Source organism: Rhinatrema bivittatum, chromosome 8 (genome assembly GCF_901001135.1).
Source record: "Rhinatrema bivittatum chromosome 8, aRhiBiv1.1, whole genome shotgun sequence".
NCBI lineage: Eukaryota > Metazoa > Chordata > Amphibia > Gymnophiona > Rhinatrematidae > Rhinatrema > Rhinatrema bivittatum.
This window is the reverse complement of record NC_042622.1, coordinates 140,033,151-140,050,822: the sequence shown is the minus strand read 5'-3', so window position 1 is coordinate 140,050,822 and position 17,672 is coordinate 140,033,151. Positions and strand designations below refer to the sequence as shown.

General features: G+C 42.3%; 1 protein-coding gene across 9 annotated transcripts in view; it reads left to right on the top strand.

The window, feature by feature from the left end:
• PNPLA7 (patatin like phospholipase domain containing 7) overlaps positions 1-17,672 on the top strand; it is a 668,718-nt gene that overhangs the window by 582,530 nt on the left and 68,516 nt on the right. For 8 of the 9 annotated variants that reach the window (XR_003858427.1, XM_029614471.1, XM_029614468.1 and 5 more), the window contains 3 exons: positions 3,031-3,147; positions 15,265-15,413; positions 17,464-17,616. Coding sequence is in view for 8 of the 9 variants with exons in the window: in XM_029614471.1 (XP_029470331.1) it covers positions 3,031-3,147; positions 15,265-15,413; positions 17,464-17,616 (419 nt within the window). In the remaining variant the exon portion in view is untranslated. Of the gene's footprint in view, positions 1-3,030; positions 3,148-15,264; positions 15,414-17,463; positions 17,617-17,672 lie in introns of those variants that run through there. The other variant, XM_029614472.1, reaches the window with a different exon arrangement.

Genomic DNA, 17,672 nt, shown 5'->3' with positions numbered 1-17,672 from the left:
TTATACACAGTACTCCATGTGCAATCTAACCATGGCACAATACAGAGGTATTATGACATTCTTCATTTTATTCTCCATTCCTTTCCTAATAATTCCTAACATTCTCTTTGCTTTTATAACTGCTACCACAGACAGACATGGATTTCAAAGTATTGTTTGGGACCTTTGTTTTAATTTTTCATTTTATTTATTCTGGAAATTTCAAATTTTTTTGTTTAATAATTTTTATTAAGTGAGAAAAAAATAAATGGTTAACATTACAGAAACTTATTGGCATCATAACCCTACAATCAATAGGATATCTCACCAGTTTTACATATATGTCAGACATACACCAAACACACCATTCATACTCACACATCTCAATCACATACCTAACAGAACAAGGCAATCTTTAAACAAGAAACAGGGGCAGATCTGTTCATAGCCAGACAGCTAATTCCCCTTCAGCACTGCTTCCCAGAGCCTAAAATAACCTTTTTGAAATGTCTTTTCCCATGTAATTCCTTCTTTCTTAATCTTTCCAAGTGGCTTTCCGTAGCATCATTGTTTTCCACATCTGAAAAGATGGAACATCAGAATCACTCCAATGCAATAAAATTAACTTTTTTGCCAAGATGATGGAAACGACAAGAAAATGTTCTTGCCCCCCCCCCCCCAACTAGGCAATATATCACTCCTCTTAAATAAATGGGGATATACCAATTTGCCTTCCCACTGAATAAGGGTTTTCAGTATATGGGCCACATATCTTTGCACCTGCCCCCAAAAGGTTTGTATCATTTGAACATCCTTTAAAACATGTGGCACACATCCCCAGTAAGAATTTGACATTTTAAACACATATATGCATTTATGGGAGTCTCTTATGCTCCTTTTAATTTGGTGGTGTATATTCTATGCAACAATTTAAACTGAATTTCCCTAAGATTAGTGGGGAGTAATTATTGATAAATGGCAGCAAAGGCCTCCATAGTATCTGCTTCTTCCAGCTCAGCTCCAAATCCTGGTTTCTGTCTAGCTGTCCACAGAACATGCCCATATCCATATGGAAGCTTTTCTTGATTCAGTTGCAGGAGGAAACTTCATTGCTGAATCCCTAGTCCACCAATAGAGCATATCCACCACCTCCCTGGTGAATGCAGTCACAGTCTCTTCCGTGTATGAAGATCCTCTTCCAGGCCGACTCACTGAAGTAACCTTGCCACTCATTTTCCAGATGGGCCTTCTTCATAAAAAGATGGTATCCTTCCATGTAATACCCAGGGCAGTTAATGCCATCATCCTGCAGCTGCCAAGGCTCCAGCAGCACCAACCTGTCATTGATTGGGACACCTTGCACCTGGCGTGCAGGGGCCCTATATGCATCAAAACATGCTTTTCTACCATCCAGCTTCCACTTGCAGGGACGGTAACCATGATGCTGCCAGGCTTGTCATCAAAGTACACTGCGTATGCAGATGTGTTAATAAACAACAGGCAGATTCTGCCTTCGCATAGGTCATATGATTGCACTGTTTGTCTCCAGCCAGGTAAGATACCTCTTCAAGGTGGGGTGTACCACTTATCTGTTCCTGAGACCATGGTCAAATCACAATACATAAGAGATTCTAGAGAGAGAGGTCTCATCTAGGTTACTACTTTGTTCCAAAAAAATGTCAGATCCCTCAGGCCCTGTATTGACTACAGAGGCCTTAATGCCATCATCAAAAAATGTCTGTATCCCTTGCCCCTCATTTCGGAGCTATTCGACTTCTGGGCACTGGCTTCCAATCTTCAGGACCCCAGTTGATGAGAAAATTCCATCTAAATTTACCCTGAAGCCTAAACCTACCAGCCTGGGGAGAGGGGGCTTGGGAGGGGTACTGTTACATTTGGGTCGGCTTCAGGCTGCCCCGTACCAGCTGCATTCACTCTGAGCCATCGCCAGAAGCCCCACAGTTCTCTTTATGGTGTTAACGCTGCCACCATGGCACCACGCTGTCCCCTACGCGTGTGCATGCATCATGCGCCACCATTTACTGACCCCCACAGTGAGAAAACCCAGGATTGGCACGCCATGATGACATCATGCAGCTGGGTATTTAAACCCAGCTGTGCCACTGTCAACTTGCCTCAGCAGCAGGTCTCCTGCATCTACTGCAGTATGTGTTGCCTGCCTTTCTTCACCACACCATGCCACATCTCTCCAGCCTGCCCTGCCTTGCTTTGTCTTCCCAGCATGTCCAGTTTCCTTGTCTCCAGCCTGCCCAACCTAGTCTCCCCAGCCTGCCCTGCCATGCCTCCTTCCTCTCTCCTTTCTTAAGCCTTACCTCAGACTGACCATTGGTTCTGAACTTAGCTTGGACTCTGACCATTCTTGCCTGCTGCCTGCCCCTGACTCTTGCTGGACCTCGACCACTCTCCTTTGCTGTCTGCCCTGACCCAGACTCTTCACCTACCAGACCCAGTGGAACTCTAGCCTAGACCCTGCTGGCTTCCAGAGCCCAAGGGCTCAACCTTTGGAGAAAGGGTCTGGTATAGGTAAATCTCCAGATCAGTCCTGTCCCAGGATTCTTCTGCCAGCTATCGGCATGGACCTAGAGGACTCGCACCCTAGGTTGCATCAATTACACCATAGCATAGGGGTCCACCTTTCTAACATCAGTTATGTGGCCCATGCCCGAACAGGCTAGACCTTCGTTAGTTAATGCTTGATGATAAAAGTTTAGAATACCTTTTCACTCCCTTGCATGACCTGACTTGCAAAGAATGAATGAATGCGTTGTAGGGATGGAACCTGAAGAGGACAGAAAGACCAGAGAAAGCATTGCATTAGGGAGGATTCTCCTGCAACTCAGCACTCTAAATTGTGACTTGGACACTGCCCTAAAATAGTGACAGTACTAAGCCAGAGCAGCCAGTATTAGCACAATTACTGCACTGCATCGAGACCTATACTGAACAATATCAGATATTTTAATGGATTTGAATGTTTCTGAGGGATGTTTGTCATAATTAATCCATCCATTTTCTACTTGGTTTGCATAGGTTCTCTATGGAGCTATGTCCGGGCCAGCATGTCACTCTCTGGGTACATGCCCCCTCTCTGTGACCCAAAGGATGGGCATCTGTTAATGGATGGCGGATACATCAACAATCTTCCAGGTATTTACATTTGTGCAAGGCAGGGATTTTATCCACAAAGTGTAATTTACAGAAAGACCAGATGGAGCCTATAGTTTAGTGCTTAAAAGACCCGGGCAGGAACTGATATCCGTAATATAAGGACCAGTAGAATTTACTACTTATTAACCTGAGCATATGTCCCCTTTTTTTTTTTTTTTTCCCAGAAAAGACCCTTGTAATGTGGCTGAGTTGTGTCTCACAAAGGTTATTTGGATAATTTAACAATGTTTATTCCTGTTCATACAACAGATGCATCCAGAAGCATGGGTTTTTCTCCCATATCAGCAAAGGGAGACAGAGACGAAAAGCTTTACTGAGACTGTGTTACTTAAGCCAGAATGCCACCAGCAATCCCTCAGTAGTTTTCTGTCTCCAGCAGATGGTTGAGGTACAAAACCTGCAGTCCTGGAGTTTGGAAAAAGAAAAGAAGGAAAACATAGAGGACAGTGCTCCCAGAGGTGCTAGGTTCCAGATAGATCATCCTCTGGTAGAGCAGTGTAAGCAGGGTGTTTGGTAACCCTATTATTTTGTCTCAGCCCAGTGACTGTTGGGGAGACTAAAAAGCCAGTGGTCTGCTTCCCTCTGTTTCCCCACCAGACTCCTAATACCTCTCCCTGCGCATGGCCAGGTGAAGCCTCAGGGAAGTAGTAAATTTACTTTACTTTACCCAATTCAGGCTACTTTTGAGACTATCTCTGTAATTAAAGAAAAGAAAAAGAGAGAGACTAAAGTGAAAGTAAGGGCTGAGCAGCTTGACTCTAGAGAGCTGTTGGGGACAGGGAGTGGTGAACAATGGCTCCTGCGTTTGGGTCCGGGTCTGGCAAAACAGAAAAACTGCGGAGTTGTGGAGCATTGCAGGAGTAAGTCCTCCTTCTGTGCGATCACATGTGGATGAGTTCTCAGTTACAGCGTGTGCAGCTGGGTTCCCCTAATGACAGTGACCTCGAAGCAATGGAAATACTGCTGCTCATGTGGAGAGCAACCTGAGTGCATCGGAGCTCTGCTGAAAATATGTGACAACCAGGGAGGGCAGCTTTGTAATGGTCAAGGCAACCACGGAGGGCAGGAGACCAGCCTGATTAAACTGAAGTAGGCAGGGCTGAACTCTCCTGCAGCGTGGGAACAGTGGCCATTTTGCGGTTAGATCCTGCAGTATACTAAAGATCTGGGGAGGGGTTGAATTCTCCTCTTGCATTGTTCCCTATTATGTCGGATCTCATTAGTGCCCCAGAGTGCTCAAAAGGAGCTGACAATTCCTCCAGGGGGACACAGAGATTGCAGAGGCTTTTTCATCAGAGCTTGTGCTCTCATTGCACAAGGCTTTTTGGCTAGGAAAGGAGCATCAGCAAAGCATACCCACTTGCATAGTTATCCACGGCACAATAACACGTGGAAGATTGCCTCCCAGGGGAGGGGGGGGGCTAAAGTGCCTCTGCATATCCAGAGGGGGAAGCAGGGTGCCGCAGCCACATTGGAGGACTCAGAAGGGGACAGGGATCCCTTGTCAGAGCCTCCGATTCATGATGACAAGGACTCAGATCTCTCGGGATCAGGGGAGGTTCTGATCATGGAAGATGATGACCCCAAGGTGGTCAGACTTTTATGGAAGGAGGAATTGTTCCCCTGATACCCCAGGAGCTGAAAGAACTGGGGATTAATGAGATGCAAGAGGAGTCTAATCATGAAGGGGTAGACCCCTTTATGAAAAGGCTTTGGTGGCCTGCAAAGGACTTTTCCTTCCATTGAATTGTGAAGAAGTTGGCCATCAAGGAGAGGGATACTCTTGAGGTGAGTCTAAAGGTGGGCAGAGTGGTGAAGCTTTACTCACTGCTGGAGGACGCATTGGAGATCTTGAAGCTTCTTAAGGTGGACGCTTCAGTTTTGATGGTAACCAAGGAGACTACATACTGATGGCAGGGTTCACTGCTCTGAAAAACACTCAGGACAGGAAGTTGGAGTTACATCTCAAGAAAATGTTTGAGGTCTCGGCTTTGGGCAAAAGGGCTGCGGTGTGCAGCAGTTATGTAACATAAGCTTAGTTGTGCTGAGTGCAGCAACTTCAGGTGAAGGGTGCAGTGTCCATAGTACCTGCTAAGCAGGTAGAACATCTCAAAATGGGAGTTGCTTGTGTTGCGGATGCATTGTATAACTTCCTGCACACATCAGCTAGAAATATGATGTTGACAGTTTTAGCCAGGCATCTCCTGTAGTTGCATAATTGGTCAGTGGATATCTGGTCCAAGTCGCAACTGGGCAATCTTTCTTTCAAAGGAAAGCTTTTGTTTGGTAAGGACCTGGATCAGTTGTTGTGCATGGGTAAGTCAAAGAGGCATAAATTATCCAAGGACAAGCTGAAGAGGAGCAGGAAACATTTGCCGGACTCCTCCTCCAAGGAGCAGGGGTCTGATAAGTTAGTCTTTTTGTGAACCTTGTAGACTCGCCTTGGAATTGTCCAGCCAGGGGGCCAGAGGAGTTAAAGCCACGTAATGATATCAGGCTGGTCCACTCTTCTCCAGAGGTCATTGGGAGTGGTTGGCTCTTTTTTATGAAGAGTGGACCAAGATAACCACAGACCAGTGGGTGCTGACCGTCATAAGAGAGGACAGTACCTTAGAATTTGCTTGGCCGGTACACAAAGTCTACTTGATTCCCCTTTGCACCTCTAGCATCAAACAAGATCCTGGATCTGCTGAGGCTTCTGGAAGCTATAGTCCCAGTATCCCCAGAGGAGAGAGGCAAAGGAAGGTATTCCATCTACTTCATAGTGCCAAAGAAGGAAGGGCCCTATTGCCCTACTCTGAATCTAAAGATGGGAAATGCAGCCCTGAGAGTTCCTTATTTCTGAATGGAGACCCTACGCTCAATTATTGTGGCAGTCCACAAAGGGGAATTTCTGACTTCTCTTGATCTGACGGAGGCATATCTATATTTTCCCATCCAGGAGGAACATCAGATGTTCTTTCGCTTTGCGGTCCTGGGGGAACATTTAATAAGAACATAAGTTGCCATACTGGATCAGACCGAGGGTCCTTTAAGCCCAGTATCCAGTTTCTAATAGTGGTCAATCCAGGTTACAAGTGCCTGTCAAGTACCCAAACATTAAATAGATCCCATACTACTAATTGAATGTGCTCCCATTTGGTCTGTCAAGAGCACCACGCACGTTCACCAAAGTGATGGTGGTAGTGGCCACCGTGCTTTGGAGGGAGGGCATCCTTGGTGCATCCTAATCTGGATGACTGACTCGTTTGGGCAAAGTTGAAATAGCTCTGCTAGAGCTCAGTTCAGAGAGTCATGCAGAGCTGGCAAACTCTGGGATGGGTAGTGAACTTAGAGAAAAGCAACTTAATTCCAGTCCTTGGAATACCTGAGGGCTCAATTCAATACCATTCAGGAGAAGGTGTTCCTCACAGAGGAGAGAGTTGTGAAGGGCTAGCATTGGCGGGAAGTTGGAGATCCCAAATTGGGTGTTATTGACCATGATGCCAGGCTGAAGGGCTTGTCAGGACGGATGGCACAGAGTCTGTGGTAGGCGGAGGATGCTTCTTGGTATACAATCTTTGAAATGAGCAGTTCACAAAGCATTGCATTCTTTTCTGCTATAGTTGTGTGGTCAGGCGGTGAGGGTACTCTCGGATAATGCATTATTGGTGGTCTACATCAACCATCAAGGGAAGACTAGGAGCCTAGAGTGTCTTGGGAGGCACACAAGTTTTTTCCACTGAGCAGAGCGGCACCTGGTGGCTCTGGCAGCATCTCATATAGCCAGGGTGGATAATGTTCAAGGGGATTTTTCTGTCTACAAGTACTGGACCCTGGAGAATGGCAGCTAATGGAAGAGGTGATGGCTCTTATTCAGTCAGGTAGGCCATGCCTCAGCTGGACCTGATGGCTTTGGAGCTATATGCCAAAGCATGCCACCTTTTAAATCACAGGTGGGAGATCAGGGCAGAAGGTCTTGATGCTCTTGCTTTTCCGTGGCCACGCGAGATTCTATTGAATGTGTTTCCTTCGTGGCCCCTAGTAGGAAGAGTGCTGTGGCGTGTCAAGACTTCTTCGGGGAAGGTGATCCTCGTGGCTTCACGGTGGCCATGCTATACTTGATAAATCCGGCAGTGGATCATCCTCTAAGGCTCTGACATCTTCCCAGACTGCTTCATCAAGGACCAATTTTCTTAGATCATGCGACTCGCTTTTGTGTCGCGGATTGGCTTTTGAGACGCATTGCTTGTGACTGAAAGAATATTCGGAAAAAGTCATTACCATCTTACTTCAGGTTAGGAAACCTTCCACTTCATTGGCTTATGGCAGAGTGTGGAGTTTTTGAACCGTGATGACTCGAGGAGGGGGGTTACTCCTCTTCAGGCATTGGTCTCACATTCTGGCCTTTTTGCAGAACAGCTTAGCTAAGGAGCTTGCTTTCAATTGTCTAAGAATCCAGTTTGCAGCTTTGGGCTATTTTTGAGGTAAGGTGCAGGAGATGTCATTGGCTTTGCATCTGGATGTTGTCTGTTTCCTTTGAGAAGTGAAGCATTTGCATCCTCCGGTGAGATGAGTGTTTCCCTCGTGGTTTTGCGGGCTCTCTGTAGCCCTCCATTTGAGTTATTGTGGAAAGCATCACTGAAGGTTATTTTCCTATTGGCAGTTTGTTCAGCCAGGTAGATTTCAGAGCTCCAACTGTTATGTAGAGAATCCTTTCTTAAGATTTCGGAGGACGGCGTGTCTTTACACACAGTACCTTCCTTTTTGCCAAAAGTGGTATCCTCATTTCATCTAAGTCAGATGGTGGAGCTTTCCGCTTTTCAGAATTTGGAGTCGTCTTCTCTGCATGCTGAGGATGTTTGCCTGTTGGATGTGTGTTAGGCTCTGCTATGCTATTTTGAAGGTCAGCAGTTTCAGAGGGTCAGATCACCTATTCATTCTGTTTGCTAGAGTAAGGGGAACAATGGCTAAAGGAGGCTATTGAATCAGCCTATATTTGCAAGCAGCGTCCGGGCCCAATAGGTCTGTGAGCCCATTCTTCTAGGGCACAGGCAAAGTCCTAGGTTGAGTATCAGTTGGTCTCCCTGCAGGAGATCTGTTGTGCAGTGACCTGGTCTTCTCTATACACTTTCACGAAGTATTACTGATGAGATGTTCAGGCACCAGAAGCAGTGGGTTTTGGGGAGAGTGTGTTGCAAGCAGATCTTTCCAGTTCCTGCCCAGCTTAGGGGAGCTTTCATACATCCCATGTGTCTAGACTGATCTGAGCTATGAACAGGAAAGGAAAATTGGTTTCTTAGCTGCTAATTTTCGTTCCTGGAAAAACCCCAGATCAGTCCACAGACTTGCCCTTTCTGGAAAGACCACTTTATTCTAGATGTGCAAAAATTGAAGTTATTGAAGAGTTTTCAATCTACATTATAGTCTAAGGGGTCCTGCTTGAGGGGTTTACTTTTCCCCTGCTTGATCGGAAATAACAGGGTTAGTTATAGTTCAATTGTATCTTGGCTTGGGTACAGTGAAATACTGAGGGATTTCAGGTGGCACTCTGGCTTAAGTAACAAATCTCAGTAAAGCTTTTCTTCTCTGTCTCCATCTGCTGATAGAGAAGAAAAACTATTGCATCTGGACTGATTTGTGGTATTCCAGAAACAAAAATTAGCAGGTAGGAATTTATTTTGCTTTAACACTTCTCAAAGTAAAAAAAAATAAATCTGCACAGTTAAAGGATGCTAGTCACATTTATTTATTTTATTTATTTATTTATTTAACACTTTTTTATACCGACCTTCATAGTAATAACCATATCGGATCGGTTTATATTTAACAAGGGTATAACTAAAGCGTCAACTAAAGTAATTAAACAATAGAGGTGAATAAGGCAAAGTTACATTCAACAAGGAGTAAAGTGCATTTTTTTATTGCTTAATTTTTAAGCTATTTCATTTTGTATGATTTTATTGTAAATTGCCTTGATTTACTGGAATAAAATAATAATAATAGACTAGTACTTATTTGAAGGAGAAATATTTTGTAGTTGCAAGCATTTTTCATTCAAAGTTTTCAGAGGTGCAGTGTTCCAGGTTCATTGGGGCACAAGATCTTTATTGAGAGACACTGTGTTTGATAAGAAGAACTTCAGTCATTTTTATTTGCAAATATAAATATACAAAAAATTGTAAGAGGGACCAATAATTACAAAAGAAGACTCATAACTCTTAGTTATATAGAGAGCTTGTGATGATGCAAATAACCTACTATTATAAAGGTCCTGAAATATTAAAAAATAAAAATATCTTTTTAGTGTAGCGTTTGTTAAATATATTGTTGTATTTAAAAATTGGATGTTATAACACCTAAAGGAGTTGGGCTTAGCATTTTCATTTTTTCATATTTTATTCCTCTGTGGACTCTGTTTTGATTACTTAAAATAATATATAGGTCATCTGTTATTGTACAATATTTGTGAAAAAAAATATCCTAACTAGAGCTTGGAGCCCCTGAGAACTAAAAATATGATTTATGTTTGTACTGTGCCTACATCCACTTAGGACTGTTCAATGTTAGATGTGCAGAAACACACATGGATAGTCTAGCCACCACCCTTGGTGCCTTACATAATCATGTTAAAAGATGAGAAGGAATACTACTATTGTTATTGTTACTATTACTCAGTTTAGGTTGACCATCCTGAAGCACATGATGATGAAATGATCTTATCCAAAATCTGAGCAGATATTAGAGTTCACACTGCAGAAATCCCCCTGAGTCTTATTTCACTTTGTTTATATTTATTTATTTATTTATTTATTTATTTATTTAAAGGCTTTTATATACCAATAACCGTTTGCATATCATATCGGTTTACATAGAACAGGGTGAATAAATAATATAGGATAACATTTACATGGAACAATTGGTAACATTGTACCATATCTTAATTTTACTAATTTTAAACATATTAATAAAAAAACCGCAAAATGATATTAGGATTTCAATAGAAGAAAATAACAATTAACATGTGGAGAACTCAGGTTTACAGTTAAAGAGGATTAAAGGTTGAGGGAACCAGAGAAAGTAGGGAGGGGGGAAAACATCAAAATGTAGGAGGGAGGGTGGGAAGGGAGAAGGATCAAGAGAGAGTAGGGGTGTGAAGAGCGAGGTGTATGGGAGGAAGCATGAGATGATAGGGGCATTGGGAAAAGGCCTGTTTGAAGAGCCATGTGTTTAATTTTTTTTTAAATTTCTGTGTACAAGGTTCCATGTGGAGGTCAGGAGGCATTGCGTTCCAGTTTGAGGGACCTGCTATCGTTAATGCTTGATCCCTTGTGGAGGAGAGGTGTGTGAGTTTAGGAGACGGTATGTGAAGTATTCCTGTATAGGCAGATCTGGTGGGTCTGTTGGTGATATGAAAGTGGAGGGAGTCGTTTAGCCATTAGATGTTCTGGGTGTGTAGGGTCTTGTGTATAAGGGAGAGGCTCTTGTAGATAATTCTGAAGGAGCCAGTGGATAGTTGTAATGTAATCTTTCCTGCATGTGTTAGTGAGGATTCTGGCTGCGGCATTCTGTAACATTTGGAGGGGTTTGGTGGTAGAGGCGGGGAGGCCTAAGAGGAGGAGAGTTACAATAGTCAATTTTGGAGAATATTATGGCCTGAAGGACAGTGTGAAAGTCGTTGAAATGTAGGAGAGGTCTTAGTTTCCTTAAGACATGAAATTTGAAATAGCATTCCTTCATGCTGGATTTTATGAATGCTTTTAGGTTTAATTGATTGTCGATGGTAATGCCTAGATTTCGTACATGTTGTGATATGAGTGCTGGAGGGGGGGGAGGTGTTGGAGAGTGTGGGGGTGATGGTGGGTGGATTGTGAAAAATGATGAGGAGTTCTGTTTTGGCAATATTAAGCGTGAGATTGAGGTTCGTGAGGAGGCGATTGATTGAAATTAAGCAGTTGTCCCAGATCTTTAATGATTTGGACAGGGAGACAGTGATGGGGGTAAGAATTTGGACTTCATTCGCGTATATGAAATGGGTGAGGCCTAGGTCCGATAGGAGTTGGCATAGGGGTAACATGTAGATGTTGAAAAGGGTAGAAGTTAGTGAGAAGCCTTGAGGTACTCCTCGGGTTAAGTTGATTGGATCAGATTCACTATTACCGAGTTTGACCTTGTAGATTCTATTTTCAAGGTAGGATTCAAACCAGCAGCGTGCAGTTCCTGTTATGCCGATGTCCGTGAGTTGGTTTAATAGAATTTTATGGCTGATGGTGTTAAATGCAGACGAGATGTCGAGCATTGCTAGGAGGTAGGAATGGCCATTGTCTATACCTTTCAGTACGGTGTCGGTGAGGGAAATTAGCAGTGTTCTGTGCTGAAGAATTTACGGAAGCCAAATTGAGACGGGTATAGAATTTTGTGTTTCTCCAAGTATTCGGACAGACGGAGGTTGACTACTTTTTCCTGTGATTTTGGCTAGGAAAGGAAGGTTTGAGATGGAGCAAAAGTTGGAGAGTTCTGATGGGTCAAAACTGGGTTTCTTTAGGATGGGTTTGACAATTGCTTGCTTTAGAATGGTCGGGACATTGCCAAGGGTAAGGGAGCAGTCGATGATCTCAGATAGGGGTTTGGCTATTAGGTTGGGAATAGTTAGTAGGAGTTTGGTCAGGATGGTGTCAGATGTGTTATGATCTGGAGAGTGGACCCCTGTTCCGAAGTAGAATCAGCACTGCCGAGAAGGGAGTAAACCCTTGTCGGTCTCTACTGTCGGAAGGCAAGGCCTGTTGGAGAGATAAAGCTGAAGACTTCACCCTGGAAGCTCGTGACCCCCCCCCCCCCCCCCCAGGAGGAGCCCGTAGGGGCAACGGCCACTGGGACTTAGGAGACTCCCTGAAGAATGAAGATGGTCTGGATGCAGGCGCCTCCTGCAGGTCGTGGTTTCCAGACGGCTGGCGCCTCCAGCAGGTCGTAAGAGGTCGGGGAGTATGTTTGAAGAATAGTCCCAGTCCAATCCAAGTGTCGAAGTCCGGAGAGAGGTCGGCAGCCGGTCCAGGAGCAGACAGGAGAATGGTCTGAAGCCAATCCAGGGGCAAGAGGGAGAAGGGTCCAGAGCCAGTCCACGTCGAAGCCAGAGAAGTCACCAAACACCGCCAGTGTCCAAAGGTCAGGATGCCACAGAATCAATCCAACGGGTAGAAGAGCGAAAGCGGGTAGAGAAGCGGATCTAGAACTACCAAACAGGAAACCAGGAACTGAGCTTCAAATACCAAGCAAGAGGTCTGGAGAGGCAGACCTTGCCTTAAATACAATAGGAAAGGAGGAAGCAGCTTCAGAAGGGAGCCATGACATATTCCTGTCGTGGCCCCTTTAAATCTATTACAGGTATGTGGTTACAATGTAATGTTTCACCGTAGCCTTTATGTTTCCACTCCTTATACAATGTTATTATATTACAGATTGATAATGCTACTTGGTCCCTCCCAATGCAGCAGCCGCGAAACACGGGACCGTGTCGGGGGACTTTAAGATACTGTTGCTATTCATATTCATGGAGTTGCCACATTTGAACAATTGTGAACAATTGTCATTACAATAAATAGAATTTTGAAACTTTCAGTGGAAGAGAGAGTTGTGTTCTGCACGATTGTGTCTGGATAATTGAAATCTCCCATTATTATTGCACTGCCAAATTGGTTTGCTTCCCTGATTTCTCTTAGCATTTCATCATCTGTCTGACCATTTTGTCCAGGTGAACGATAGTATACTCTTATCACTATACTCTTACCCAACACACATGGGATTTCTACCCATATAGATTCTACTGAGCATTTAGTCTCTTGTATGATCTTTATCCTTTTGGACTCTATACCCTCCCGGACATAAAGTGCCACACCCCCGCCAAGTTGATCCTCCCTATCATTGCTATATAATTTGTACCCTGATATAGCACTGTCCCATTGCTTATCCTTCTTCTACCAAGTCTCTGTGATGCCAATTATGCCAATCTCATCATTTGCTGCTATACACTCTCACTCTCCCAGGCATTGGCATACAGACATTTCAAAGTGTGTTTTTTGTTTGTTTTAACAACCTGCTTTTCAGTTGTTTGGGATAATTTGGAAATCATTAGCTTCGGTGATTTTTTACATATAGGCACATGGACTATGTTTGCCTATATGTAAAAAGGATATTTGGGTAAAGGAGGTGGTCTTGGGTTATTAAGTACAACTGTGGAATAATAAGAGATACCCTAATCTAATTTTGCTTAAAGGTGTTAGCATGTGCAAACAAAAAAGAATGTGAGCACTTTTTCAAATATATAATGAAAAAGTGCTCAAGCATTTTGAGCAGCTCATGCCTTAGGTACAATTATAGGTGAAATAGGAAAAGTCCTGTTGTTGCTACTGTTAGAGAAAGTGATTAAACATTGTAAATTTAAAAAAAAATGTTTTTAAATAACTTGAGCTCTTGTGAAGAGAAACCTTTACAAGCTTTATAGATCAAATGGGAAATGTCTCCCAGATATGTCAGTTCACAGAAGTCTAAGATTTATCCACATTAACCCTGTGCATTTAATTTATTTCCTGACAGACAGACTTTTTAAAATGGGTTGGCTGAATTTGCCAGTCTGCGTTAGATATGGTGTTATGGCAGACATGTTTATTTTTTTTATTTGGTCTGGCAATGTAAATGTATTTGTAGATATTAGATGGAGGTTGCCTGTAGACCCAATAATATATTTATTGAAGGATGATAAGGGGGGGAAACTAATCAAAAGGGTTTTTTAATGACTTCTCTTGTGAGTCTCACAATAGTTCTGGCATTGTTGCGTAGAAGAATTGCCTTGAAATGGAAATAAATGCATATATCATTAAAACAGAATGGATTTTGGATGTTCTGAATATAATTTCCAAAAAAAAGATTGTTTGGTCAATTTTCAGTAAGTCACTGAGTGGCAAAGATAACCAAATGATTTTTCATGGTTATGCTTAGCTAAACCTAGACTAAAGTTTTTGGCTGAAAATGTCCTAAATCTGGCTAGATAAAATTTGCCAGGCTAGATATAGGTCAACCATTTGTGTGACCACAGTTGCTCACTTAAATTTAGCTGGTTGGCACTGAAAATCAATGTTAGCCAGCTAAATCATAAAATCCTCTCTGAGAACAACCTCAAAACCACCTCTTTTTTGCCTGGCTAAATTTGAGTTGATATGATTTTAGGTGGCCAAGTTACTTGGTTATAAGGGGGCAGAATTTTAACCATTAAATGTTACCATCTAACTCCAAACTTAACCAATTAAACCTTTTGAAATAAACCCTTAAAAAGGGGTTGGGTAAGGCTCTCTGATATGCAGATGATATAAATGAATGACATGGATATTTTTTCAAGTTATAAAAATCAGTTTTAAAAAAAGTGTTAAAAAAAGATCTGTTATAAAAAGGGAACCCTTTTGATGCCTATTTTTTCTTTCTTTCTTTTTTTTTTTTTACATTATTGGGTTTTGCGGTTGATTTATAATTTTTGTTTCTTTAACCAAACACTACTGATTTAACAATTATCTACTTGATGAGAAAGAGGTAATAAGCAGGAAGGTGCCTGGAAAAATGCCCCTTCAAAAAGATATAAACCAGATAGTTCAGATGGTGGCTACTAAAATGGCCAATGGTCTTTCCAATAAAGCATTTAGGAACAAACTTACAGATATAAACATGCATATCATAGAGGAAAGGCGGGATGGGGAGATTCAATAGATACATTTAAATGCCTTTAAGCCATTAATGCATAAAGGTGGACCAATAGAAAGGAAGCTATGAAACAAGTCATGAGATGAGGTTGGAAGACTCAGGAACACTCTAAGGAAATATTTCTTTACAGAGAGGGTGGTGGATGCATGGAACAGCCAGTGAATTTGGTGACAATAAGAACAGTATCTGAATTCAAGAAAGCATGGGGTGAAGCACAGGGTATCTATGAGAGAGTGGTAGGGATTGTAGAGCTGAGTAGTTGTGGATGAACAGACAAGATAGGCTGGATGCTTGTTTCTGTTGTCATTTTTCTATGTTTCTGTGTACTCTACCTAGCTTTGGTGATAATTGTGTTGATTTGTCACCCATCAGCGGACGTGGCAAGACAAATAGGGGCAAAAGTGGTGCTTGCCATTGATGTGGGGAGCCGCGATGAGATGGATCTCTATAACTATGGGGATGCTCTGTCCGGATGGTGGCTACTTTGGAACAGGTGGAATCCTTTTGCGCAGAAAGTCAAGGTGAGAAAGGGTTAACCTGGAATCTTCCTCTAGCTATGGACATTTAGATCTGTAAAGTGTTATGTCTTTGTCAGAATAGAAATGTGTTGTTGCATTTGCCTTTTAGAGCATGAGTAATGACATATTACCCCTGGGGTTTAACACTGAAAGTTTACTTTGGACATACTAGAGGGGGTGGTTTGTTGTTGTTTGTATTGTATTTTAGTGAGGGGAATATTTTTATTCTAAGTAACCCATGTCAACATGAAAACTGAATGATTCAAGGGAATTGTTAGACCTTTTATTGGTTTCAAATCCAGCTTAGGTTAGCAAGGACTTGAAAAAGTGACTATATGAAATGAATTGGTGGTTCATAGCAAAAGTGTTAATATCACAGCCACTGTCAGATTCCTACAAAGTCCTTGCTGTGCATCTATCATTGATTTGCGATAAAGCCACAGGAAGAAAGAGGAAGAGTTCAATCCTATAGCCCTGGTTTTCTGTATCTTATCCTTAAATTCATTATTTTGGTCCCAGCACCCCAATTGCTTGCTGATCAACTCTGAAAAGATTTGGAAAACTTCAACATTATGTTGATTGAATATCCTGGTAAAAATATTAGGAATGGACACAGACAGGATTTGTGCTAACTGTTGATTATGGCTGTTATCTTAATCATAACTGGCTTGAGACATATGTTAATTTTTGGTGTAACTTTTCATGCATGTTATTTGCCAGCTAACATGGTGCAGTGTTATAAACTTACCCCCAAAGATTATCAGTGGGAAGAAGCAGGATTTGAACCCTGGTCTTCTGGTTTTCAGTCCATTATTGTACTGCTAGGCCATTATCTCTCCAACTAACTGAGAATGAAGGCCTCTTGTCCTATTAGCCCTAGTTGGGGAAAGTTCCATTTAAGATAAAAATTTAAAGGAGGAGGAACCTGCCTGGCAAAAAAAAATAATAGTGCTTTTGTTGCAGGAGTTTATCTATTGGAAATGGAATGAGTTTAATTACATACTGGGAAATTTCCTTTAGTTGATAAATTGGTGAGCTGCAGTACACTTTTTTAATAATAATTGTTTTAAAGAAAGCCGTACCATTTTGCAGTAATCAACCTGTCAATTTCAAGTTTTTTCACCAAGTCATTAGTTTCAAAATCCTTCCAACTGGTCTGTTCTGGCTCATTAGAATTCCTGGGAGAGGACAGATTCACAAATCCCTTGGGATGGAATGAGATCTGGTTGGCTCAATCATTGTATGTGATGCCATTTAGGCCATTCATTTCTAATACACACCAATCATATCCAGCAAACAGGAAGTAATTTATGGCTCTTCTGTTGCCATGGCTGCTTTCAGGGCCCGAGGAAAAAGGCAGGACAGTTGCTTAAAAAATGGGAAAAAATAATGCTGGCTTGGCAGTACAATTTTAAATTTATACAGGCTGAGTATTACTATTTGCAAAGGACTGCACAGAGGGGCATGGGCTTTCTTTTCATATGACTGGGTGGGCATATTAGGTCAGCGGTTTAAGGTCAATTGTCAATAACCTATCTTATTGCACAATACACAAGTACTTTGTTACTGTAGACCTTGTAGTCCATTTTCAAAGAGAAACAATGCAAGCAGTTTCCCTTTGAAAATTTCCTACAAGATACTTAAGTCAAGATATAACATTTGCATGCTTTGTACCTGCAATTTCTACAGGTGGTGGAACTAGGGGCAAATCACCACATGTACATTTAGAAATCCAAAGGGATTGCAGCATTTACTCCCCTGACTTATACATACCCCTGGAAATGCCTCTTTTAAATCTAGCTAACAGTATGCACGCTATGGAAACCAGTGCCTACTTTTAGCCACTCTGAGGGAGTCACATCTCCCAGAGCAATCTAGCTGAGTGACTGATTTAGTAAGACTTGTTTCCTATTCTGTGTCTGTGGGTAAAAACTTAGTAAGTTAGGCTCTTAATCTTTGTGAAAGTTGTCTAGCTCAACTTTCTTGTAGAATGGTATTGTGTTGATCCTAAACCTTTGTGATAATATGTTGGTTTATATGCATGACATCACAGGTATTGAACATGGCAGAAATTCAGACCCGTCTCGCGTACGTCTGCTGCGTACGTCAGCTGGAGATGGTGAAGAACGATGAATATTGCGAGTACATCCGCCCACCCATAGACAGATATGGAACACTGGAGTTTGGCAAGTTTGATGAAATCTGTGTAAGTTGTTTATTTTAACATTCCTGGCCCAAAAATAGCAATTCAGTAGAAAGCTA